This window comes from Hydractinia symbiolongicarpus, chromosome 5 (assembly GCF_029227915.1).
Source record: "Hydractinia symbiolongicarpus strain clone_291-10 chromosome 5, HSymV2.1, whole genome shotgun sequence".
NCBI lineage: Eukaryota > Metazoa > Cnidaria > Hydrozoa > Anthoathecata > Hydractiniidae > Hydractinia > Hydractinia symbiolongicarpus.
This window is the reverse complement of record NC_079879.1, coordinates 11,038,726-11,063,923: the sequence shown is the minus strand read 5'-3', so window position 1 is coordinate 11,063,923 and position 25,198 is coordinate 11,038,726. Positions and strand designations below refer to the sequence as shown.

Genomic DNA, 25,198 nt, shown 5'->3' with positions numbered 1-25,198 from the left:
TGTATTTGTAGGATAAAATGTCTGATCCTGTGGACTGGCGCATGCAATTTCAGATTCAATCTAACGTATATATACACAGGTGTTGATACTATAGACAGTAAATCATTTTTCCCAGATTAACATCAGCAATGTAATTTTAAGAAAAAAGAAAAGAAGTATATAACATTTGTATTTACATATTTTGTTAACCACCGAAAATTCTGCCTAAAGGCAAATTATATGTGTCTGTGGTATGAAATTTTATTAGTATTGCAGTGTAAAGTCAGTTCCTGTTTATGCAATTATGCAAGTGAAGTATCAATGGCCAGTTTTTCTTATTTAGGAAAAGTTAATTTATGTGAGCCATGGTTCAATAGCTTTATGGAACACAGTCTTGTTGCCATGCCAATCATTATGCTTGACATCAGCAAAAACATAAGAAGATACACCACCGCGATTGTACAATGATTTCAATCCGAACCAGTCTTCCAAAAACATCTAAACAGGTTAACAAATTTACTTTAAAGTTTTATTTTGCTCACAAGCCGAATAACAATCGAAGAAGATCATGCTTTCGTAAAAGTCAGCTGAGCCTTTAAAAAATTGACAGCGGACCTGTGGAATTTAACACGTTAATTCCTTACAAAACAAATAAATATAATGCTACCAATTTGTCTTTATGTCGATATTTTTCCGTAATAGCTGTTGGATTATTTGCAATAATTCTGCATTATAAGAAAGATTTAGGAGTACTTTATGAAAAGGCGAAATCTACAGGATTGGGTAGAAGAGCTTCCAACGCCAGCTTTTGTCCGCAGAAAAGTATGTATGTCCAGAAAAAGGAGGGTTTTCGGGTCGTTAGGAATGCGACTAATGACCAAAAAATTGGAAAAAGAACTTATTTATGAAAAATAATATATTTATTAATGATATTTGTGTATAGAACATACACCATTATGAAATGTTGTACCTTTTGTTGTGTCATTTCGACTACGCTTTTACTTTGTGAATCTGAGCCATAATAACCAAACAGGCTGAAAAACAACGAACAAAGTATTTTTAACTTTGCTATCAACAAAAAACCACGTTGTTGTTCTTTTTTTACCACATGATGTTTTTTAAATGATGAATAATAGGAGCTTTGGTAAAGGCGCTTGAATAAGAAACACAACCTCGTCCCCATGTCTTTTCAGATTTTATATTGGGCCGTTCCAATATAAGAATCTAAAAAGTCCTGGAACAAGGTTGTTAAAAACACAATGAAGGCGATATATTTGGTTCACTGAATAGGCGCAAGTGATACGCTTGTTTTTAGACTTCTTTTTTCGTTGTCTCAGATACGTGACTGGTGCGTGTAATAAAGCCTGTGTGTCATCCTTTTTCACACAAGCTCTCTTCCTCTATGTACGACATATAAAATCATTCGCAAGAGATTTTGGACAGCCAATTCAAAACAGACTATAGAAAGCAAAAAAAGTGAAAAAGAGTTTGAAACGACACTCCGCGAATGACTTTTAAGTTTTTACCTTGACTGCCACGGGATGATAACACCGTCGTCCGGTCCACCAATCAAAACTAGTTTTTTCAGTTTCAAAAAGTTCTGTTTACGTACAGCAGCTTCTAAATAGAAAATTGCTGTAAGTTAGAAACAATAGATAAAGGAGCAGAGGAAGATATATCGTATGGAATGTGTTCAGGTCCATGAGTGGGCAATTCCCTCATCATTTTGTAGCATAGAAACTGCATCGTTCTTCATTCTCAATCCCGGAGCTCTTTGAGTAGTTTATTTCTTTCATGTCTACTTTTGAGGTTTATCTTAAAGAGCTCTGGGGTCGAGAATGATCGTTCTTATATAATTTAAGTAGTTCATTTTGCATTATATTATAACCCTTGGCTATACACTATATAATTCCTTTGTTTCACGGGTCTTACGCTACAAGTTTCTATTGACGATTATTCAACCATTTTCTATCCTACAATTATCAAAGATAATTTACTCTATTTTAACGCTTTTTTAAACGGTGCATACGTGAGAATAAGGACGGGTTTACATTACAGGTGTCATTACATTTTGAATGCAAAGATGAAAGGATCGATAAACTTTCATAGTATGAGAAAAAACTGCTACAGCCTCATAATTTAAGCTGTGGTTCTTGTTACGCCGCGTTCAACAAAACCTATTCATACCTGTTTTATCAAACCACTTTGAATTTGGATCATTTGTAACTTTAGTTAAATAACGAACATGAGTTTCAAAATCTTCCTGAAATTCCAGACGGGGATCTATAAATAGTAGGAATTGGTAAAGTTGTTTTAGCCATTTTAATTTCTCTTGTCATACTTTTTAAGTAAAGTTGAAGCGTTTTGATATTTTACAAGTGCTTCAAACTTGTCCCCAGTTTTCTTCTACGACTATGATATTCCGTGGGAATATCATATAGGCGTAAAAGAGGCCTGGGATGAGGTTGCAAATTCTTACCCTTCCAGTAGTTTGCAATCGATACGAACTTTTGAAGAAATGACCTGTATATAAAGCTAAAACAACAAGTAAGAAACAGGTTAGCGTCAGAGCTTATTAGTATAAAAATGTTTTTAACGATATCTTTTTATCCCAACCTCGATCCCAGGGCTCTTTTTCTCTTATATCAAAAAGAAAAAAGGCCTGGGATCGAGGTTGATTCCATCCGTATTCTATCTATTCAGTTTATGCAGACAACATTTAATTCTTACAAATTTTGAAACTTCAAATTTTTTCGCGAAAAAATATTTTTGACAATCGGAACGAAAAATTCTTCCTTCGAAAATCAAAACGTTTTCTTCTCTTTCGTTGAAAATAACACTAGAACTTGAACTTGAAAAGCCAAACTACTATAAAACATAAAACGGTAACATACGGCGAAAGCAGCTCTCTAGTCAAGTTTGCGATTGGTCGTAAGACGGGTATGCGTCGAAGAATTACTTTTGGTACTAAAAAAAGACGACAAATAATAGTTTTATTGCAGAGGAATGATATTTTTGAGCAAATAAAACGAAGGTTACTTACACCCATACTGACCAAAAATTGGTGTCGAGAGGGCTACAAATGTTTCAATGTTGTGTTTAGTAACACTTTCCAATAAGCCGAGGCACAGCAATCCACCTAAAAGTTCAAAAAACAATGCTCAAATGCAGATTTGGATTAGAATATTTTTTCAGCCTGGTGTTTTCCGCGTTTCATTTTTAAATATCAAAAACATATTTACAAAAACTGTGCATAACATTTTTTTTCATAACATTTCAATCAACCTAGTGCCCAAGACCTCTCAGGTTTTTTTGAAGTCAGATCCGTTTCGATATTAATAACCTTCTGATAACAATTAACCCAAAAAATATTTTTTGATTTTCATAAAAATTATAAGTCAACAATTTTTAGTTTCGTTTTATACTCGAAAAAAAATTCACGTTTTCTCTTCGAAAATTTGGATCAAAAATATTTGCCGCTCCGTCTATAACGTCTCAGGGGCAAAGAAACCCTGAGAACGAAAATATGCGATAATAAGTCGTATCAAACCCTTACTTGTTGTAAATACTAACAATGTACCTTGTGAGTGACAAATAATGTGAAAGCCGTCTTTATACTTTTTTATAAAGCGTTTCATTTTGTTATTAAAAATCCTGAGTTGAAACGACAAGTTTTCGAGCGTTTCCAAATCCGATAAATATTTTAAAACCGTCACATTCGTGTTCGGATGAGATTGTATAATTAAATTTTTCAGGTCGTTTAATTCATCGCCATCTGAAAATATTCCACGAACCAAAACAACAGGTTTGTATGTGTAAACAAATTGAAAGAAGAAAACCATCAATATAGCACATCTAAAAATAAAACCAAAGTTTTTATGATCTATTCATCTTTTTTAGATTTCCCTCCGGTTAATAAAAAAGCCTGGGTTATGGTGACCAGTGGTATAAAAAAAACTTGCCTATGTACAATACTGCTCTATTATTATATCAGAAAAGACAAATTTTATTTTTGGAGTACAATACCTTGCCACTAAAAGTATACACATAAAAATATAATACCTGTAAGTATAGCCGAACCCAAACATTTTATTTTTTGACATTAGTAATGTTGATTTGCAATATTTTAACATCTAATACAACTCCAACTTTTCTTCCTAGCATTGAGGGGATATTTTAGAAATCACGAGTATTAATAATATTGAGGTTTCACTTTTTAAGGAAGTTTCGGTTTATTTGTTTAAATTTGACATACTTTTGACTCTTTCAGTTCTGACCGTGCTACTTGTCCTACTTTCGATTCTGTTATTATCAATTAGGCTGTCATTCTGGTCGCCGTGATTATTTGGTAGAAGCTGCTTTGTTTACAAACATCAACCAGTCTCGTTGTTGTCGTAACAAACCTACTTACTTACTTGTTTGCGAACAAAAATTGTTTATATCAAGTTTTTAATTCCACGCAATTAATTTAAAATATGGAATTTTCAGGAAAATCTAATTAGGATCTAAGATTGCGTCATCAAAAAAATTTTGAGAAAAAAAACAAGGGAGCAATTAAAGCAAGTTAAACTGAAACTAGCGCCCAGATCCCCGATCCAGTACAAGAGTTCAAAAAGCATAACCACATCATTTTTTGTCTCTCTTTTCATCGTCTGCTGAACCCATGGGCCTTATGTTCGTTCCTGGCGAAGTAGATAAGAATGATGATAACACTGAACTAAGAAATTCTATAGACACAAACATGCTGCAATGCAAACTGCATCATGAGTGAGATCAAAATTTTGATTTTTTATTAACTAAACTTTATAGGCCATTATTGAAAATTAGTGGTTGTGTGATATAAGATAGATCCTATTTCTTCATCCACCCTCGTCCCCCCAGGATTTGTTGCCTGAAGTCATATGGGCAGAAACCCCTGGGAACGAGGTTGCAATCTTGCGCTTTTTAGCAGGCCCTATTATTACCTCTTCCTCACTTAGGAAAAAAATCCAAAACGCCACTTTTTTAGTGGAGGAAGATGAATTAACAGTAAAAGTTATTATACCTCCTGGGATTTTTAAACTATACACACAAAAAGCCCTGGGTTAGGTTAAAGCCCTAGGGTCGAGGTTGCCAGTTACCAAAATAAATTTCGTCGCCGTTCGATTGGCCGTTCAAAATGGTAACAAAACAAGCGAGTAAACGAAAGTGGCGTGCTCTTTTTCAGTCCGAGAGTGGACAGAGAGAGTCAGTTATTTTCCTTTTTCTAAATTTTTAGAAGCCTTATTTACCTACTCTTTTTATTATTGTACGTTACTAGATCAGTGTGCAACACATTAAGCTGCTGCTGGCTGTTGCTGCGGCCGCCACCACCACAACCAGATACGCACGTGTGTGTAGGCTATCAGTTCAGCACTAAAAGGGGAGAGGTTTTCCTATGTTCTATAGGAAAATTCCCATGTAATATAGGGAAATGGTTTCCCATATAGGAAACCGTTTCCTTAACTAATTTTTTTGATTTTAATATGGGTTTCCTTTTTGGAAAACCGTTACCCATTCTCAAGACCATTTTACGGTATTGCAAAAAGAGGCTACAATAATTTTTTTTCTTCGGTGAAAATTTGCAGGCAAATATTCCCTTTTCATTGATTAAAATTTGTAGTGCGCTTCTTAACCAGGTTTCGCAGATTCCTTTCTATTTTGGTGGTTTCCAGGGGTAAGCCGTTACCCTAAAGGGCCCTTTAGGGTAACGGTTTACCCAAAAATGGGAAACCATTTTCCAGATGGGTAGTAGTTTCCCTTTTCGTCTCAACTCCCAAACTGGCTATAGATATATATGCATATATGATAGTCTTCCAGTGTTTTTTTTAAAAAAAACTTTAAATTTCTCCCAGAGCAACCCGAATCAACTCGAAACAACATTTTTTTTAAACATTTATTATATACCATGCATAATTTATTCTTTGAATGTTGAGCAGTGGTAGTGGAAGAGTTCTGAAAAAAGCTGTTTTTATATCATTTGGTCCAAGCTTTTCCAGGCGGTTACAGACGAAAATCTTGAAAACCACCCGAAAAAACGCCTGTGGCCGCCCTCACATATATATATATACGGCGTTTTCGGCGAGTCGGCATCCCCTTAAATGGTATGTATTGACTCCTTTTTTTATCAGCATGGTTGCTTTCACAAAAGGGCTAATTTGCTGTGGCATATTTTCAATATGACTGTAGTATTTAGACCTTCGGCATTTAATTTTCATTCCCGTAAAACAAACTATACAAAATTTTGTTAGAACAAAAAAGACCTAACAAGCAACCTAACTCTGAAAAAGGATGGTGCAACTAGACCTGGTTGTCGAGATAATCATAACTGAAGAAAATTAATCTCCTCAATAGAAGAAGATCTCCTAACTAAGCAGCTTGAGCATGCACTTCATTAAGTTTTTCTAGCAGCTTTGGAGAACAATTTACCCAAACAGAAATGTTATAGGTGACAGACGGTATTACTACTTTGTAATACACACTTGGAAGTGTTGCTCTGTCTAAAGATGACAATAAGCTGCAAACGCCCGCATATATAAAGGCGAGTGCGGGCGACTTTTAAATTGAATTGGCAGCTGTTTTCCGAAATCACCCACACTTTCCTGAACTCACCTGGAGCATTTCCAAAATGCAACTAAAATGTAACATACCATGTGGACGATAGTTGGAAGAAGGTGCTTGAAGAAAGAGGAGTTAATAAAGTTACAGCTAAATTTATTTCTACTAACTGTGATTTGTTTGCTCCAATTCAGCTTTTGTCCATTGCAACACCCATTAGATAAGTTCTGAATGTTTGCAAAGTTCATGTGCGTGCATCCTGAGAGGAAAAAAAGTGCCACTTTAGCTAAGACAAATTGGCTATTAAAGACGAGTTTTTTCATGGCACATGTTTATATTCCCTAGACCTCTCACACATATCAAGAGGCAAAATAATGCAAGCGGTAAGCTGTGGACCAGCCTGTTCCAAACTTTAATTTTGAGTGGAGGGAACTGAAAAGATGCTTAAAGCAAAACATACACATGAATATTAACTTTTGGGCAAAAATCATCCTAAAATATACTTAGCGTACTCTTAGCACAGTTGAGATTGAAAGATCTAAGAATGTAAACTAGTGTAAAAATCACCTGGTTGTTTAGGCAACCTTATTCAACTGACACGCAGACAACTAGATTTTAAGTGGGAAAAGTGAAACCTGAAAAAATGCATTTTACATCAACGATACAAATCAAATTAGGATACAAAAAAAAAACCTCCAATTAAAGAAAACTTTGAAGATGAGCACATTCTTAGGATGTTCTTAACTTTTTGTCTGATTGTATCTCGAATATTCCTATAGAGTATATTCTTTTAAAAATCAGTGTGTACTTAAACTGAGAGCTCTGAATTATCCAAATTAGAACGTGATAAGCTTATACAGGGTAGGTAAAAAAAGTTTTCTTCGCAAATTTTTAGTTGTTTAAGAGGATGGTGACACAAGGCCCGACCTGACAATATATGAAATGCTCTAAACGGAAGAAAATTTTATCACTTATGTGTAGGAAGAGCCTGTGTTTGAGAACTGGGAAGAAATAGGACTTAGGAATGAATCCACAGCAATTGATTAAAGGAAAGCAGGTTTATTTTTTATATAATTCTATAAAAGCAACAATAGGGCCTTTGTATGCTAGCTAACTATCGATTTCTCTTTTTAATTTAATATATTTTTCATTTTTGACATAAGTTGCTTTTTTTTAAAACGTATGCATGTTTCTGCATGTTTTAAAAATCCTTGACGCAATATTTTTTGTTTAATTATACTTTCTGTAGTAGGGGAATTTGCATCTTAGTTCTACACCTCTCTTGCTTTTTTTATCTATATAATAATACGGAGCTTCTGTCTGTGACTTTTGCGAAGTGGATAAAATTTCTTTGATAAAGTCTATAAAACATCGCCTATAAATTTGTTCTGTAAATTAGCAAACTTTGACGTTAAAGCAATAATGACGTCAAAGGAAAGTATATTAAGATTAGTGAAGCCAATGCATTGCACTTTTAAAATTAAGGCTTAATAACTTGGAAACGGGTGGAAATAACTGACGTCATCTCCTGGTGGGTAACTAGGGACTACCTGGGACCAAGTTGGGTAAGTTTTCCAAACCTGGGTCACCAAATCTGTTTCGGAATGGACGGGTAAATGACGTCATAAAAAAACAACCTTTAAACCCTAATATCTCTGCATCCGTTTGTCTCAAGTACATGATCCTATACATTTTCTTGATCAGCGTTTCAAGATCTATACGATGAAGGCAATAGGTACACAAATTTCTTAAAAATAAATTTTTGGGTTTGACAGGCCATTGCTGACGTCAACAAAATTTTTAACACCTTATATCTCCTTAGGCTTTTGTCGAATACATATGATCCTATACATTATTGTGATCAGCGTTTTAACCTTTACACGTTATAGGCAATGAATAAACTAAACTTGGCCAATTTTTTTTGTACCTGCACTGTTGACATCAGCAAAAAATCTAAAACAACCTATTTTTCCATTGTCCTTCTGCCTAAGTGGATTTCTCCACGGGCTTTATCGACTAGTTGTTGATAAACAGACCAATGTTGTTGTTTTCAGTCCCCCAAAATCGGGTAGTTAAGTAGTGGTGGAGATAAAGGATTTTGCGCTTTGGTTTTGTATTTATACAATAGCACCATAGCAGTGAACCTGTTATCTCCATTACAATCTGCCTCATACATCAAAACCGTATTCGAAAACACGTTTTCTCGACCAGCGAAACTTTTGGAGGGAAAGGCTTTGCCATGGTTAACTTTCCTAAAGATCACGAAGATCCTGCTCTTACATTACTGTCCTTGCAGCAAGGCCAGCCTAATCCTGTGAAGGTAAAGAATGCATGGAGTAATGTTGCACCAATTGCAAAATTGGAAGGACGTGAATTCGAGTATCTTGTTTTTTAAATAATGTACTACTTCTAGAAGGTTTAACCAGAAAAGTGAATGTAACAGTTAGATATTTGCCAATGTGGAAGGATGGACTGACATAGTGAAAATGACATTGAAGACAAAGTTGGCTAAAATTGGATAATTTATTTTTGTTAAATAACTATCCATCTTAGAAGACTGTCTGTAAGAACATATTATTGGATTGTTTTGCTGCGTTTTTTAAGTTGAAAAAATGGCACTTCAGGTAACTCATAAGTTGTCAAATTGCTTAAGATACCACTGCAGAAATATATTTAACATACAAAGATTGTATAAAACTTCTTGTATACGTCTTGAGAAGCAAAGACCTTGTATTCAGTCAATAATCAACTGCTATCATATACGAGTTGATTCTAATAAATGTTTGTATAATTATCCCATTGCAAGCTCTAAAGACATTACATTGGAAAAGAAAACACATCGCCTTATCTTGACGGCACGACCAGATGAGTTTGAGAAATTGCCACCAAAATGCAATGCATGTGGTATAATATTACAGACAGAAAATGCCACTCTTAGTGGGTATGTGCCAGAAGAGAAATTTATATCTTCAGTTCAGGAAAATATGCTTGACAAGTTAATGTGTTACAGCTGTTTTCAGTTAAGGTTTTATAATAAATCAGTTGCACCAAGACTAAACACTGAAGATGTTTTAAGCCAGCTTCGTCATTTACGTCAACGAAAAGCGTTGATTCTGTATGTAGTGGATATGTTTGATGTTGAAGGTACAATGTTTTCAAATATACTGCAGGTGATTGGCAAACGAAAACGGTTGATTATAGTTGGAAATAAAGTTGATAGACTTCCTCAAGATGAGAAAAAGCCTGTACTTCAGTTGGAACACATGAAAGATGTATTGAAGGACACTTGTTACCAAAATGGTCTTGAAAATTGCAACTTTAGGGACATTTGCCTGATCAGTGCAAAATCAGGTTATGGAATTCAGAATTTAGTTGAAAAAATAAACAAACATAGAGATGTGGATATGGATGTTTATTTAGTTGGGTGTGCAAATACTGGAAAATCAACGTTATATAACAGTCTTGTAAACTTACTGAATGTACATAAAACTACTGGCTTACCACCACAAGCTATAGAACATCACTTACCTGGTACTACAAACAGCTTAGTTAGGGAAGGAATTAGCATGAGAAGATTAAAAAGGATGGAAAAGAGGCTAACTTCAAGTCCTTGGGAGGTGTGTACTTTTGTAATGTTCTAAATTTTTAACAAACGGTAAAAAAAATTTTTTCTTCATTTGACTTAGCCCTACCTCCTTGTCTTATGCAATGAAAAATGATATTACTAATCCTTTAATATTTTGACAAGAAGTATAATAATTGTACGTCTTGCATGCCTTTTCTCTCTGCTTTTCTAATTTTTGCTGAAAGCCAGATTTTTGTTTTATTTAGGATCAATTTGGCCTGGAATGAATCGTTCCAGGCATAAAATATTAACATTTGATAGACCTTTTTTTTCCATTATACGAATTTTTTGAAAACACAGCATTTTCTGTCTCATGTACAAAAAAATTGTTTTTTTGGCATTGGAGTGTGGCTTTTTTTTAAGAGCAGAGTGTTTAGAGTGGCTCGTAAAACTCGTATTTTGTAAATCGAATATTATTTCTTAAACGTGGAAACTGTCACAAGAAGAGGTTGAAATTTTCTAATGTTTTTAAGGGATTTATTAAACCTATACTGATAATTTTCTAGGAAAGAGAGTTTTGGAATTTCACTTCTTTATTTTTTAATTTAAAGGTGGACGAGGAGTACGAGTTTGATAATGATGTGTTGGAACTTGTTGGGCATAATACAGAGCTACCACAAAAGAGAAAAAAAGAAAGAAAAAATATTTTAACTGACGGAACAAAAAGTATTCAGAAAAGAGCTTTAGAATTTGTTGATCCCGAGGTTGTAAAAGAAAAACCATGTTATATTTATGACACACCAGGAATACTGAATGAATCTCAGGTAACAGCTGTTTGTGACGACCCCCCCCCCCCCCTCCCTTGTAACGCATCGTGACTATCTAGTAACATCTACCCACCTTGTTACGAAATATTTAGAATCTTAAGACCTCATTTATTTTCTACAGTATCAAATACCTTCATGTAACAAATAATCAGGCAAACTAGTGCTCTAATATGAGAAAAAGATTTTATCCAGCACACAAGATGACATTTTTGGTACTTTTCTGTACCTAAGTTCAGGGGCAGGAAGCATATTAAAGATGAAGATCATACACTAAAGTAACATTTACCCCCTTCCTAAATTTTTGTAACAGTTAGTAACAAAAAAGGCGTTAAGTAATTTTTGAATGTCCCATATCTAAAATTTGATTAAGATACATATGACATGATGAATTTTGATTTAGATTATTCAGTACTTGACACCAGACGAGATAAACTATTTGTGTCCAGAACGTTGGGTTGTGCCAAGAACAGTTCTCATGAATCCAGGAAACTGTATTTTCATTGGTGGAATAGCTAGGTTCGATTTCAATGAAGTATGAAATTTTGTTGGTTGAAATTAAAACCACGGGGTAGCAGCAATGTTGTTGAGATGAATTTGTTATAATTTTTTTTTTTTCGTTGTTAACAGATCACGAGAGGGAAGCTGGGTCAACATGATGATGAAGAAGATAATAGTTTAGTTCCGGTAAGTTGCTAGCTGTTTTTTCTCATACTGTTCCTTGTTTATAAGAAAATGGTAAGGGGTGTAGAATGATCGATTTCTCGTATTACAATGTCATGTTTCTGTGTTTAATAATTTGAAGTATACTGCATAAAACCTTCTTTATCATGTGTGTGTTGGTGTAAGGTGTACCAAAATACACAGGATTCTTTCAAAATGCTTATAGTCTTCTGTACTGATTTTTTGTTATCAGATGCGAAAAGCGATTTTTTCTTGTTCGTTTGATTATTTTTTTATGAGCTCTTGCAAGATTTATTTCCTTCTAATAAATAGAGTACCACCAATTTTAAGTATTGTTAGTTTTGATGTTTCTATTTTTAGTCTGCAGAATCTATTTTTGTCACTGTGATGACGTCACCCAACCTTCCCATTCATGTAACAATTACTGAAACTGCTGACGAAAAATACGAGAAGTTGTTTGTTAACGATATTCTCAGGGTAAAAAAGTTTAATCGAGTTTGAGATGAGACCGATAAAATTGTTTTCAGTATTGTTATGACATAGCAGCATTTCTTAAATGTGTTTGAGAAAAGCAAGACCTTAAGTGATAACCTATACCCTGCAGGTATTTCTTTAGAGGTGTTTATTGATTTTGGCCAATTTCGTGAAAAAATTCAGTTTCATTCACACGAAGAAAATAGAACGTTATTGCTAAAAAAATAACAAATAATCATCCAAAGTGTGCTTGTGTAAATATTTTGCCATCTATAGTTACAAGTTTCTTCTTCTTTGTTATTTCTGCTTCAAGGACTTCGCCAGCGGTATCACCGCGTTTTACTAAGATAAAAATTCTCTCTAACTGTGAAGGCTGAGTTTGGTCGTCAATCTTATTCGCAAAAATTAATATCCGCAAAATGCGTAATTAATTTTCGACACGTGAATAGCTACCGTTCGAAATTTAGTAGCATTAAGGTCTGTTTGTTAGTGGTTTGTTGTAATCGGGGATAGTGTGTATATATTTTATATATTTTCTTATTCTTTTCACGCAATTTGTTTTTACATTTAGCTACCACAAGGAAGCACTGAACGATTCGAAGAATTTCCTTCGCTTTTACCGCAAGAGTATACCATTGTTGGGAAAGGTTTGAATAAAAACACGTGTGATATCGTTTTACATGGTGTTGGCTGGCTGTCAATTGCCTCTGTTGTTCAGTCAAAAGCTAAATTTGTGTTGCATACGCCAAATGGGAAAGGGCAGAGCTTACGAGAGAAACCCTTGCTGCCTTACTCAGTACGAAAAAAAGGTGAGATAAATATTGTGCAAAAGACAGTAACTCAATTTTCTATTTTTTATTACCCAAGGTTTTATAAGCGAGAATTTTTTATTTTATTTGTAGCTGGGCGAGGAGTTGTTTACCGTGGTTATGTAAACAATCGAATGTATGGTCACTCGCGAAAACGCAGCCCTCAATTTGTAAGGGTGTTTCAAACGCAGAATGATGCGGTATATTCTTGGAAAATGAAAGTAAAACAAAAACTAAAAACAGAAAAATATGCTTTAAAAGAAGAGAAACGACTGAGGCGTTTGGAACAAGGTGTTATTCTTGGAAAAATGAAGCAACTGGCGAATAAAGAGAAACAATTTAAAGATCTTGAAGATAAAGAGTACTTGCAACTGCAAGAGAAGCCGTTATAGTATTTATCGAGTTTGATTCTTTAATGAAATATTGTACCTATCACACGATCTAGTTATATATTTACCTCGACATTCAAGTTGTTTGACTCGAATTTTTGCGTCTTTGCAGCGAAAGTCACTCGTTCTTAACCTCAACCTTCTAATCCTTCAGGCCAACATTTTTACGCCGTTTGACATCTGTGTGGACATGTGATGGTGCTAGGTTAAGGAGTGAAAGAGAGAAAAAGGAAAGACAGTCACGTATCCTATAAACAACCATAAATTCGACGACTTGTATATCTCAAGATGTTTTTGTCATTCACAAAAAATTCGTGCCTGCCAAACTAAGTATACATACACATTCGCTAGTTATTTATTTTTTCTAAACTTCTGTTTTCTGCTGCATAACTCAAATACAATTTTTTGATCACTTTCGTTTTTAAATTAGCTGAAGTATACTACTATCATTGAGGTCTAAAACCGTTAAAACTTGCTCCTAAAAAGTTGATTATCAATCAGTCAAAAAAAAATGCATTTCGCGAAGATGAACTTTCGGCAATTGATTTGTTTCTGAGATTCAGGGTGATCACTAATAAAATGAGAACAAAAGTAAGGATATTAAGGAGAATTAAGAAGACAAATTGACATTTATTAAGGATATTTTGCTGTACACGAGAAAAAAATATAAAAATATAAGGATAACCAATTTTAGTTCTCTATCTTTAATGTTACAAACTATGTTCTATGATAAGAACATTATACATATTTTACACATATACGTTTAAATTATGCCCTGAAAGACAGAAAATAAAGGATTTCAGGTAACAGAGAAATGTCTTGTTTTACTGGTGATGAACAATCCATGAACACATTTCCAAAAAAGTTACGATAAGAAAAATTAAGAAATAAGGAGAAATTAAGGAGAATAGCTAAAATTTAAAATTAATTTTAAGGAGATTTTCCTTTTCTAACGTTATTTAAGGAATTTAAGGAGGAGCAGTCACCCTGACATTTCGCAAAGATTTTTTTTCGCCAACGGACCTTTTTAAGATTTATTGCAAACAATTATTTTAACATCCCACAAACTTTTCTAATTTAAGTCTATTTATTGAGATGAGGGATTTCCTCGAATCAGGAACTGGACAATAATTTAACTATAGTGGAATAGATTACTATGGTTACTAGAAAAACGAAGGTAAGGAAAGTAAAGTATTTAGTGCAAAAAGTCAATGGATATTTGCGAAATGTTAAAAAAGCAAAAAATGTAATAAAGATAACCTTAGCTAACTTAGCTTTATTCGAGGATATTTAAATTCAGTCTCTCATATACGAGAGCTTAGACGTATGAAGACGTAAGAATGTGTCAAATCAATCGATAAACACAAAGTGACTCCAAATTAAATAAACATAAAGCCAGCGTGGCTTATTTTACCCTCTTAAATAGTAGGGTGATTACACATGTTTATTTCGGGTTAGTGAGATCATTTTCCCGAAAGATTTCCCGAAAATGATCATGTGAGCAAGGAACAATAGAAATAGCCAATGAAAAATCGAGATCATTGTTAAAGCCGCCGAAAATCCTTTACCCAGCGCCATTTTTAAAAAATTTGCGCATTTCGCAAATACTCGCGAAAATATTTAACTTACACGCAATCTAATTTTTTTAAACAGTTTAAAAAAATTTAAATATTTTTTTGATTATAAATTTGATATTCTATCTATGGATACAAAGAATACACAGTTTCGAAACAGATACATTATTTATTGTTTTAATTTTAACAAATATATACAAATAACAAAACCTAAGACATAACAGCCAGTCTCAGGATATAGGTTGTACATTCTGTATCACTCTGTTTGTAAAGATGGATGTACTGCAGCTCCCACCGAGATCTAACGTCAAATACTAGATAAAAATGGAATTTTATAATTCTTAGTTTACGATAGCGATACTTACGATTAAATAACCCTACGTATAATATTTGTACCCGACAATTCATTTTCTATCAAACATGAATACTAAAAACTTGATCGTTACGTTATGCCGAAGTAACATGGCATTAAACAAAGGGTTTGAATTCTCTGTGTCATAAAAATGATAAAGCCCTCGCAAGCATAAAGATTTCGGATTTTCTGGTGATAGCCACATATACAGTAAAACTTGGTTTGACGCCATCAAGCTCCATTTGTTTACTAGGTCAATTTTTGTTTATTGATTATTTTAGAACAGAATTGTGCCATGCCATAATAGTAAAATTTTGACGTCTGTTTTTTTAGGGATACCAATGTTTGTCAAACACTGAACATTGTATAATTAGTCCAAAAATTATTAATAAATTATAAGTTATTTATAATAAATATGGAATCGATGTTTATAGCTGTTGCTACTTATAAGTTGAATGTACAAAGATTACGTAAAAATTTCAGATAATTTACAAAATTCTATATTTTTAAAATTAGTCAAACTTTTGGCGATATTGTCGTACGGCAATTGCCGGTTAAAAAGAAAGAAAAGGGGAAAGGCGCTCACCTTCCCTTCGGCAATCGTTTTCAATACCGCTTCTCTGATCATCCGAGCATGTTTCATGAAACTAAAAAAAGAGAGAAAATCATAACATAACACTCCTGTATTACAAGTTCGATTAAGCAAGTAGTCAGAAGACTGTTGAAAAAATCAATATGAGAGCGGTATAAAATTTTTGTAAATGTTTCGAACAATGTAAGATTTACGGTAACCGTAAAACAAGCAACATAGGAGATGGGGGGCTAAGAACTTACTGTATATGTTCCAACATATCGCACGAAGCAAGTAACATAGCGGTCGGGTTTGCTACATTTCTTCCAGCAACCTGTGCGAAGGTATGTCGTGCGCCCTACAAGAAAAACAAACTGTAGTACACACATTCGCCTGTAGTCGAAGAATTCCCTGTGTCAGTGAGTAGAGCTATCTTTTTGTCAGGTGCAAAAATTAATTCTCACGGAAGAAAAACGCGTTGTTGGGCTAAGGAAATTTAGAAAATGAAAAATAGTTTTAACGCGCTTTTACTTGTTCAAGCAAAGTAGCAGTGTAGGAGAAAAATCGAATCTAATTATGAATTTCTTTTTTCCAAATGTTCAGTAAAAGTTAGAAACTAAATGTTTTAAAACAAGGAAATCGCGAATTTAAATACAGTTGAACTTATCATTAAATCATCTAGGGATATTGAAATTTGTTCGGATTACAAGAGTTTCCGAATGAAAGAGTTGAAAAAAAATAAGTAAAGAGTGTTTTACACGATGTAAGAAGTACGAGATACGAGGTATTTTTGTAAGAATCGTTTATCTTTTGAACAATGAACTAGAATTACTGTTTTAGAAAAAAATTCAGTAAAAGAAGATTGCTTTATTCCGTAAAATCTTTCGAAAACGTAAAAACATTCGAATCACAGGCTTCAAATTGGGAAAAATTCCAACCTTACAATATTAGAATTACATAAAGAGTCGACCAGGAAACCCTAAGAATCTGTCCGATATACACGATGTTTCGAATTATGGAAGTTCGAATTAAAGGAGTTTTTTGTATAGCTTTACTAGTAAATTCTAAAGGGATTAAAGAATCGGTTTGATTAAAATGTTTTCTGAAATATAGGAGTTCGAATTACACGAATTCAACGGTACTCGCTAAATTTAAAGATTTTTAATTTGTCCTGAAGGTAATCAACTTAACTTTCACAGACGTCAAAAATCACAATATTTACCGGTTCAAACAGAGCATATTGTCGTCCAAAACTTGTTCCAGGGACAACACCAGCTCCTCCAACTAACCCTGCACCAACATTGTCGACAATGCTACCATACAAGTTAGGTAGAACCATCACATCAAACTGTTGAGGCTTTGAAACTAACTGCATACACGTGTTGTCTACAATCATGCCCTCAAATTCAATTTTTGGATATAATTCTGATATCTTTTGACAGGTATCAAAAAATAACCCGTCAGCTTGCTTCCTACAAAGAAAAAAAATAATAAAAAAATCTAAACGAACAAAAAAATCCTTTCCAGTAGTATAAATCCCGAAAAATATCTATTAACCCTAAAACACAAAACTTAAGAAGATACGAAAACTTTTTTCTCATAATTTTTTGTCTATAAGGAGAACCGAATTCGTGTATATGTATAAAAAACTGACTTACATGATATTTGCTTTGTGAACACATGTCACCTTCTTTCGTTTATGTTTCATTGCATAATCAAAAGCGAACTTCGCTATCCTTTCAGATTTTGTGCGAGTAATCACCTTTATCATTTCAATCACTCCAGGAACGCTCTAAAAACAGGAACCATACTTTTATATAAAAATGGCAAAAACCATGAATGATGCTAGCATACATAAGTTTAATAGTAACAGTGTGCAAAAAATGGGTGTTGTCTAAATGACTTTTTTTGCAGATTTAGGATTAAATATTGACCGGAATATTAAACACTATTGAAAGTAAACTCTAGATATTGTCACTACACTTATAAATAATGCTACAACACATAACACACTACTCGTTTTCCTTAAACATAACAAACTTCCCCTTACTGCAAATAAGTTCCCAACACTACACATAATAAATCGAATGTCATTCATTACCTCATGTTCAAGACTGGTGTATTCTCCTTCAGTGTTTTCTCGAATCACCACTATATCAATATCATCGTGTCTATACCACATAGGTGAGTTAGCAAAACAATTAATTTTAATATAAGTAAACCTGCACATCAGATTTCCTAAATGCTGCAAAGGTGATGGGTCAAGTGAGTGATATCTCGTTGTTAAGTGTTGGTAGAATGGTATGTAGCAAGAAGGACACACGCCATGACGACTTTATGGCGTGTTAGAAGAAGGTAGTATCTTCGCCTAATCTACTGCATGTGCTACGGAGATACCGCAGTACGTTTGACCATTCAGCCGGCAAGCAATATGTCGTGGGTTTAACTCTCACTTGATCCATCATCTTTGTAGCACTTTGGAAGCTAATATGGAGGTTTACTTCAACCAGTATATCTCACACACCACTGTTTCAAAAACTAATCCCGAAATGCTATTTTAAAAAAAAGTGATATAATACCTTGTTTTTATTCCAGGTACAGACTTACAGTGTACAACATTTGCAAATAGATCCAGTTTCAACCTACAAATAGGGTAAGAATTAAACAAAGAATACAATTTAATCTAGTGTTGCAGGAGCCTTGGAAGTGGTCTGAGGTGAGTGAAAAACTTAGCTAGGAGTTTGGAGCCATAGTAAATCCTTCACATTTGCTGCATTATCCAAATACTCAATGTTCATAAGTTATATGGATTTAAAACATTTTAAAAACTTGCTTAGAATTTCATGTCAATATTTTTTCTGGAAAATCATCAAATTTGAATTTGGGCTATAGTATACCTTGACAACTAATAGCGTTTTTACTATAGTATTTCGCCTGCACTATGCTCATCATTGTAAGATCCAAATTGTATCTGTTTGTTTGGTTCTCACAAATGTTGGACGACATATTTGTAAGATTAAATTTAATGCAAACAATTAACACCTCCCTGAATTTGGTGTGCTGCATCTTTTTGAGAATATTTGACAATAATGCTCAAGTTAAATAAAGCTCAAACGAGTTTTAAAAAAAATTGAAATTGAAAAGAAAATTAATAAAAAATGAAAGAAAACATATGCACCTTAAGTTTTGATTTAAGGATAAATGATGATTGCTGATGCTAGATGGTGTGGTAAGAGCTCCTACAATAAAAATATAAGCAATAAAGTAACAATAATACATTTTAAAATAATTCTGACCATAAAACAAACATCTTTTTCGACCTTTTAGGCCAATACCAGCTTGTTGAATTGATTGTAATACACGTTCTAAAGATGTTTCTCCACCATAAGAACCAATATCACTGTAAAAAAAAAACATCAAAATAAAGCAAATAAAGCTTGAAAATAAAATTTTAAAGGTATGCATTGACGATGCTTTTGGAAATTTATTTTTATAGATGGATTAAATTTTGTGATACCATTCTCATTTTGCTAAATAACCTACTCTCTGGGAGAGAATTGCAGGGGGGGGGGCTATTGTGCAGGGGGGGCTATTGAGCGGGGGGGGGGGGGGGGGGTGGGGTGGTAATTTACTTCACAATGTTAGAATGGGAGGTCGTAATAAATTGCAATGGGTAGGATGTCACTCAAAGTTACCTAGATTGGGGGTGGGTGTTAAAAATCGGAGGGGTGGTAATGTTTAAAAAAGATTTTAATGACAAACATTTTGAAAAACTTCTCTTAAAGACTTTATTATATTTTAAAGTGTTTTGTAATGTGTGCATAGTGTAAAGAGAAATTTATCTATTTCTTCTTTTTATATTTATCTCAATAAAATGAGGGGTGAGCAAGCAAAAACTGATTAGGTACCTCACATGTACTTCATCCCAATCCACTGGTACACCAACAGAACTATAAAAAAATGTAAAGGAGGAGGGGTTAAATATTAAAAGAGGTTTAATATAAAAGCTCTTAGTTAAAGTCAATAAAAACATTTTGCTATACCTGAACACATGTTTCACAGCACCAACAAGTTCCGGACCAACTCCATCACCAGGTATTAATGTGACTAACTTCCGCTCAGCACCTTCATACTAGGAATTATAAAAATATGCCATTAAGCAAAAGGAAAAATATTTCATCAAGGTTAAAATAACAGCAATTTAAATTCTAATAAACATTGGTTGAGAACTTGATTTTAGATTTTTTAGATTTTATTTTTGCATATAAAGAATTGCAATGTGAAAGATATACTTTTCGCAAATAAATATTTTTTTCCAAAAAAATTTGAAAATATATGTTTAAAGTTTTCTCAATGAAAAATTGTGGAGTTCTTTGCAAGTCTTCAGAATTTCTAAAACTGGTTTTTCAAAACATATCCTGAACTTTCCAATTTGTGCTCCCCAAAGTCTCTACTCCTTGTGCATCTAATTTATACATGGACACAACAGATATTATTGTGTTTAGAACTACTTACAGGATCTTCAAATGTCATAACATTTCCAGATGAGCATTTGGCTAACTGCTGCAGTGGCTAAAAGATTTAACAAATATTCAAACACCTAAAAAATTTAACACTCCTTAAACCCTTTTTACCGAGAGCTTCTAGAAATTCCTTGTTGTCCCTGCGCACGCCAAGCACGAATAATCAACCAGTATAATAACTTACCCAAGTCACAGCAAATTGGTATGTTTATGTATTGTTTATGTATTAAGTATTAGCCCCTAAATTTGCCTTCACATAGGTACAAATACACAATTGCCACTCAAAATCACTTGAGTTTTAGGACATTTAGTTCATTTTAGGGCATTTTTATCATATTTTAAGGAATTTAGATAATAGGGCAGGTAGGAAAAAACCCAGTGCAACACTTACAGTGATAAGATATTTGAAAGTAACTTTTCTGCAACTTTGGCCAAAATAAAAACACAGGTCACAACATTGTGCCACCCTAGTTTACTGGTTATCACTCTCGTACTTTGTGCTGGAGACTGGGGTTTGATTCCTTTGGCGGTGATTCGATATGGGCAATTGAATATTACCATAGCCCCTGGTTAATCCAAGCCATGTGAGGGAAATTGGGGACATGGCGCCCTGTGTGGGCCGTTGCATGGAGTTGTCTGCCAGAGCGCTGACCCTAATTGAGTTTGCGTTGCTCAAAGAGAGCATAAATACTCCAGGACTCCCCATCAAAGCCATGGCCCCTCCTGGAAATAATAGCCAGGGTATATCCATCAATATTTGTGAAGCTAGCCATGTAATATATGCACATCTCTCTCATCTCTAACAACAAATATGTATGCAGCACTTACAGTAGTGCACCCTTTTAATGTAATGTTCTTTTCAAACAAACAAAAACTTTCTGACAACTTTTCTTTTAAATTTTTTTACAGAGCTGGCAATATGTGGGTAAGCTAAGAATGAACTGGTAACTAGGTGGCTAGAGGGCAGCACCAAGTATGTATATCACACAGAGTTGATTGAATTCAACTTTTCATGACAGTTCCGAGAATTTTTCCAAAAAATATTTTGCCAGCGATTTTTAATGTGCAAGCTTCAAACCAACATTTCTTGACAATTAAAGTTGTTGGATATATACACAAGTTCACAGATTCAGCTAACCATTGTTTAAATAAATCTTTTTTTTGTAACAACGCTCTTATTGAGAATTAAAAAAATGAAATAAACTGTTATGAATTAAGACGGCTCTGGCCATAAAGAAAAGTGAAATATTTTTTTTGTAAAAAATTTGAAAAGAAAAGGTAATAGCCTATACCATCCTAATTACGTGAACATCCTAATTCTGTGAACGTCCTAATTCTGTGATTTCTGTGTAACTTTCTCTTTTCACTGGTAAGAATGGATGACTATGACATGGTATACTAAGCTGTATGTCTAGGATTATCTACAATATTATTATTTTTACCGACACCGAAACTTGTGCACTTTACTTACTTTGAAGCTTTTTTTACATTATTTTAAGTGGGAGGAGAGTAACTTGCTGCATAAATATAACTTTCAAAACAACACAAGCATATTCTGTATATCTTTTAGAACCAGCACAAGAAAACGTTTTGCCGGATAACCCTCTAAAAACAAGTTTTTGAGCATGCAAGTATTTTTATTTTTTTACTTTGACCGCTACTTAATAATTCAAAACAAGAGAACAAATCTATCTGAACATTTTTTTTGTGAGATAAACTATTAATTTTTTTCCTTTGGAACAACGAAAAAGTTTAAAGTCTTTCGCGATATTAAAATTATTCATTTAATTCATAACAGAGGAGGGTGTTACGACATGCGTATTTTACGTTGTTTTAATTATTTTTCTAATATCCTTGAAAAAGATTTAATGATATTAATTGTTTTTCCTAAATGATATCGACTAAGAAATTTAAGATTTTAGCAAGCAGCGTAATTTTAAACATTTATTAATCATAATGAAGGAGGGTGTTTTGACATTCATAATCTTTCTTTCACGAGATGGGATAAGAAAATGTTTGTTTGTTGATATTTCTATTATTTTTTTATAGTGAAAGTTAGGGTCAGGCGGGCCCGTAGAACAACTAAATAAGAGTCTAAACAAGAAATAAGCTTACGACAACGAAAATATTTTTGATTTAAAAACAAACCAAAAACAGTTATTCATATTTAATTGCGCTATTCTCTCATGACATTAATTACATGATTTTTATAATGTTTAAAGATGTATCATGACGGTCGCGATATGGATCGCGAAAGTCACGATGCATCGTGAAAGTTGATCCCCCGATGGATCGCGACCTTCATGATGCTAAAAAGATTTACTATCGCGACAGCATCGTGAATCGTGCGTGACGCGCATGATACGCGATCCACAATGTTAGGTGTCCTGATTCCAGTACTGTAGACAGCTTAAACATCCTTGGAGATAGATCACAGCTTAGAAAATTTTCGCACGATGGTGGTATGACATTTTAATCTATTGTTATCTTTGTAGTCATTCATTAAATACTAAACAAACCTATATTAATATGAAATTTGAGAATATTTTAAGAAAACTTTTTTTATTAACGTGTTTACAGATTCCCTTGGGTAATTCACTTCACCAATTTTCCTAAGATCACGTCTGCTTTTTGAGCATCAGAAAAAGGCACTTGCCAATGTTTGAAACAGCTACTAGCTCCATCTAAGACATGTTGCGAAGTATTGCAATCATTTTTATCATAAATTAGAAATAATTCCAGTGGATCTCACATTGAAAAAAACTCACGTAAAAAATTACGTAAATAGGGGACAGTTTAGTCAATTTCTTTTTTGCTCGGCCTTGTGCAAACACCTGCTTTGTTCACTGGCATTTTTGCGAAGTTGTTATGTGGTGAGGCAAGTTGCCAGATCGTTGCTAGAGCATTTTGTTTAGATTATCACACAATTAGCTATACAATTCCTTTACATATGTTTTAAGTAGGGTTACTGCCAATAACAATTTTAGACCAATTATTTTTTCAAAAAAGGAGAAAAAATTAATAATAATGCCCATGGTCAAAGACTTATTAAGGTTACTGTAAAGGAAAAACTCACTTGATGAGTAGTCTCAGAAAAACTGTTATAATTTATCAATACTTTTATATTTTTTTTTTGTTGTTTTTTTGTTTCTGAAGCTTGATGAAAGACTTTTTTGATGGTGTTATTTTCGTGAGGGTATAACACCTCTAAAAAGGCTTTTTCCAGAAAAAAAGGATGTTCCAAATATTTTCATAGAATATAAAATATGTCATTAGAAAGAGAATTTTTTTTTCTGTATGTTATGAATTTTTTGCAAAAAACCTAAAAAAAATTGTTTCCTTTACAGTAACCTTAAATTCACTCTGTCTATTAACTTGTTTTTATACAGAAAATGAGCAAACAACTTAAACTGTGAAGAGGTGTATTGATAGAATTTGTGTTTTTCTGGCGCTAAAAGGTTCTTAAACATAGAATTAATCTAGCCAGCACTGTAACAAATAAAAGAAGTTATATGTAATTTATATGCATGGCGGTAATTGGGCGATGGCTGTGTATGAGCGAACCCACTCCACTCTCTCTAGCTAGCTAACTAGCTAGCTAACACGAATAAAGCAACCAGTAGAAAATATATTGCTAGCTAGGTAGCTAGATTTAGAAGATTTAAAATGTGAAAAAGTGTAGGTTCAAATAGCCTAAGGGGTATTTAGTTTGAAAAGGTTGCTTCAATAAGGATTGATTACCTTGCACTGTTTATTAATCCGCTTGAACAACACAGCAAAGGAAGGCTTGTATAACCTTCTCACTGCCAGCGTAGCCATTTTTCATAATCCTACACTCTCTCTCGGTGGTTTTAAAAACAAATTGTAACCGGGAATGTATAGATTCAGGACCTTTTGGCGATTTCTTAAAGCATAGTTGATAAACAAATAATAGGTAATAAAAGATAGATAATTTCAAATACAGTCATTGTTATAATACGTAAAATAATAGAAATTTATTTTTAAAGCGATATGATACTTTGAATTTCGAACTAAAACGAAGAAGCATGGTCAGGATTGTGTGTAAATTATGCTAAACTCAGCGCAAATGGAGCGGGAAAATGCATATGTTTTCTTGGAACTGGAGCAGGCATTCACTGCATGCTTGCGGGAAACATGTGTAATGTTTTGTTTTATTTTTAGTTTAGATTGGTATATATAAATTTAAGGAATTGGTATTTAGTGGCATTCGACGGATGAGATTTTATGGGATTGTTTAATATTAATTCTTTTTCATATTAGGCCATTGGCCTGTGGGTTACAAATAAGCTTTAAAAAGAGTTCCAATAGTTATGTAGCTAGCAGACCGTGTCCTTATTACGTGATTATCTCCAGGAACGACTCTAGGTGTCCACACTCCTAGTTACATAATTTTTTGACTAGTTAGATAACGAATAAGGGTCCTGCTAATGGGAAACGCCCGCATATATATATTCGGCGATTCAGTTCAGCTTTGTTGCCGTAGTGATGATTGACATTTTGCTTAGTTGATAAATTACATTTGTGCTACATCCGCCATTTTTAAGATTTCGCAGGGTGAAAACAAACCTAGTTCGTAGGGGAAGAATGCTAAAAATGTGAAAATGGAAAAATAATTAGCTAACGAAAGGTAACCACAATAAAAATCTGTCTGGAAATGATGCTTAGCTATCTAGATTTTGCTCCAAAAAATTATCTTTGCTCAAACTTCATAACATTGTTCTTAAAACTCCAAAATGTATCTAGCTCTGCACTCTCTTCACCTAAAATACGGAAACTTTTCACTTCCGAAAAAATTGTTATGACGTCAAACCGAATCACCGAATATATATATAAGGCCAGTTAGCATACAATGGTACA

General features: G+C 33.7%; 3 protein-coding genes across 6 annotated transcripts; 1 reads left to right on the top strand and 2 right to left on the bottom strand.

The window, feature by feature from the left end:
• Positions 1–25: 25 nt before the first annotated feature.
• LOC130644768 (lysosomal thioesterase PPT2-B-like) lies at positions 26–4,405 on the bottom strand. 4 transcript variants are annotated; one of them, XM_057450496.1, is made up of 10 exons: positions 4,235–4,405; positions 4,042–4,136; positions 3,536–3,834; positions 3,023–3,118; positions 2,874–2,946; positions 2,459–2,514; positions 2,167–2,262; positions 1,506–1,599; positions 950–1,013; positions 26–477 (listed from the first exon to the last, which is right to left on the bottom strand). In XM_057450496.1, the coding sequence occupies exons 2-10, from the start codon at positions 4,110–4,112 to the stop codon at positions 334–336; spliced, it is 993 nt and encodes a 330-aa protein (XP_057306479.1). In that variant the 5' UTR covers positions 4,113–4,136; positions 4,235–4,405; the 3' UTR covers positions 26–333. The 4 variants fall into 4 exon arrangements, with proteins under 4 accessions (XP_057306479.1, XP_057306478.1, XP_057306480.1 ...); XM_057450495.1 differs by lacking the exon at positions 4,235–4,405 and having other exon boundaries at positions 4,042–4,215; XM_057450497.1 differs by lacking the exon at positions 4,235–4,405 and having other exon boundaries at positions 3,560–3,834; positions 4,042–4,212.
• Positions 4,406–7,944: 3,539 nt separating this feature from the next.
• Positions 7,945–13,380, top strand: LOC130644749 (nitric oxide-associated protein 1-like). Its single transcript, XM_057450475.1, has 7 exons — positions 7,945–10,172; positions 10,732–10,944; positions 11,348–11,479; positions 11,575–11,631; positions 11,989–12,105; positions 12,674–12,911; positions 13,005–13,380. Exons 1-7 carry the CDS (start codon positions 9,168–9,170, stop codon positions 13,301–13,303), a joined length of 2,061 nt encoding a protein of 686 aa, XP_057306458.1. The 5' UTR covers positions 7,945–9,167; the 3' UTR covers positions 13,304–13,380.
• A 1,643-nt stretch (positions 13,381–15,023) lies between these two features.
• LOC130644753 (isocitrate dehydrogenase [NAD] subunit beta, mitochondrial-like) lies at positions 15,024–24,205 on the bottom strand. Its single transcript, XM_057450478.1, has 13 exons — positions 24,062–24,205; positions 20,313–20,369; positions 19,841–19,929; positions 19,706–19,747; positions 19,118–19,197; positions 18,976–19,036; positions 18,377–18,439; positions 17,899–17,968; positions 17,456–17,589; positions 17,020–17,269; positions 16,061–16,155; positions 15,813–15,873; positions 15,024–15,188 (listed from the first exon to the last, which is right to left on the bottom strand). Exons 1-13 carry the CDS (start codon positions 24,137–24,139, stop codon positions 15,105–15,107), a joined length of 1,164 nt encoding a protein of 387 aa, XP_057306461.1. The 5' UTR covers positions 24,140–24,205; the 3' UTR covers positions 15,024–15,104.
• Positions 24,206–25,198: the final 993 nt, after the last annotated feature.

Coding starts and splice junctions, on each gene's coding strand:
- LOC130644768 (XM_057450496.1), bottom strand. CDS start 4,112: ATGTTAAAATATTGCAAATCAACATTACTAATGTCAAAAAATAAAATG. Junction 1,600..2,166: donor AAAGTGGTTTGATAAAACAG/GTATGAATAGGT, acceptor TTTTCTATTTAG/AAGCTGCTGTACGTAAACAG. Junction 1,014..1,505: donor ATCATCCCGTGGCAGTCAAG/GTAAAAACTTAA, acceptor GTTGTTTTTCAG/CCTGTTTGGTTATTATGGCT.
- LOC130644749 (XM_057450475.1), top strand. CDS start 9,168: ATGGCACTTCAGGTAACTCATAAGTTGTCAAATTGCTTAAGATACCAC. Junction 10,173..10,731: donor TAACTTCAAGTCCTTGGGAG/GTGTGTACTTTT, acceptor TTTAATTTAAAG/GTGGACGAGGAGTACGAGTT. Junction 11,480..11,574: donor CTAGGTTCGATTTCAATGAA/GTATGAAATTTT, acceptor CGTTGTTAACAG/ATCACGAGAGGGAAGCTGGG.
- LOC130644753 (XM_057450478.1), bottom strand. CDS start 24,139: ATGGCTACGCTGGCAGTGAGAAGGTTATACAAGCCTTCCTTTGCTGTG. Junction 20,370..24,061: donor GGATTAATAAACAGTGCAAG/GTAATCAATCCT, acceptor TAAATCTTTTAG/CCACTGCAGCAGTTAGCCAA. Junction 16,156..17,019: donor AATATGCTCTGTTTGAACCG/GTAAATATTGTG, acceptor TTTTTCTTGTAG/GGCGCACGACATACCTTCGC.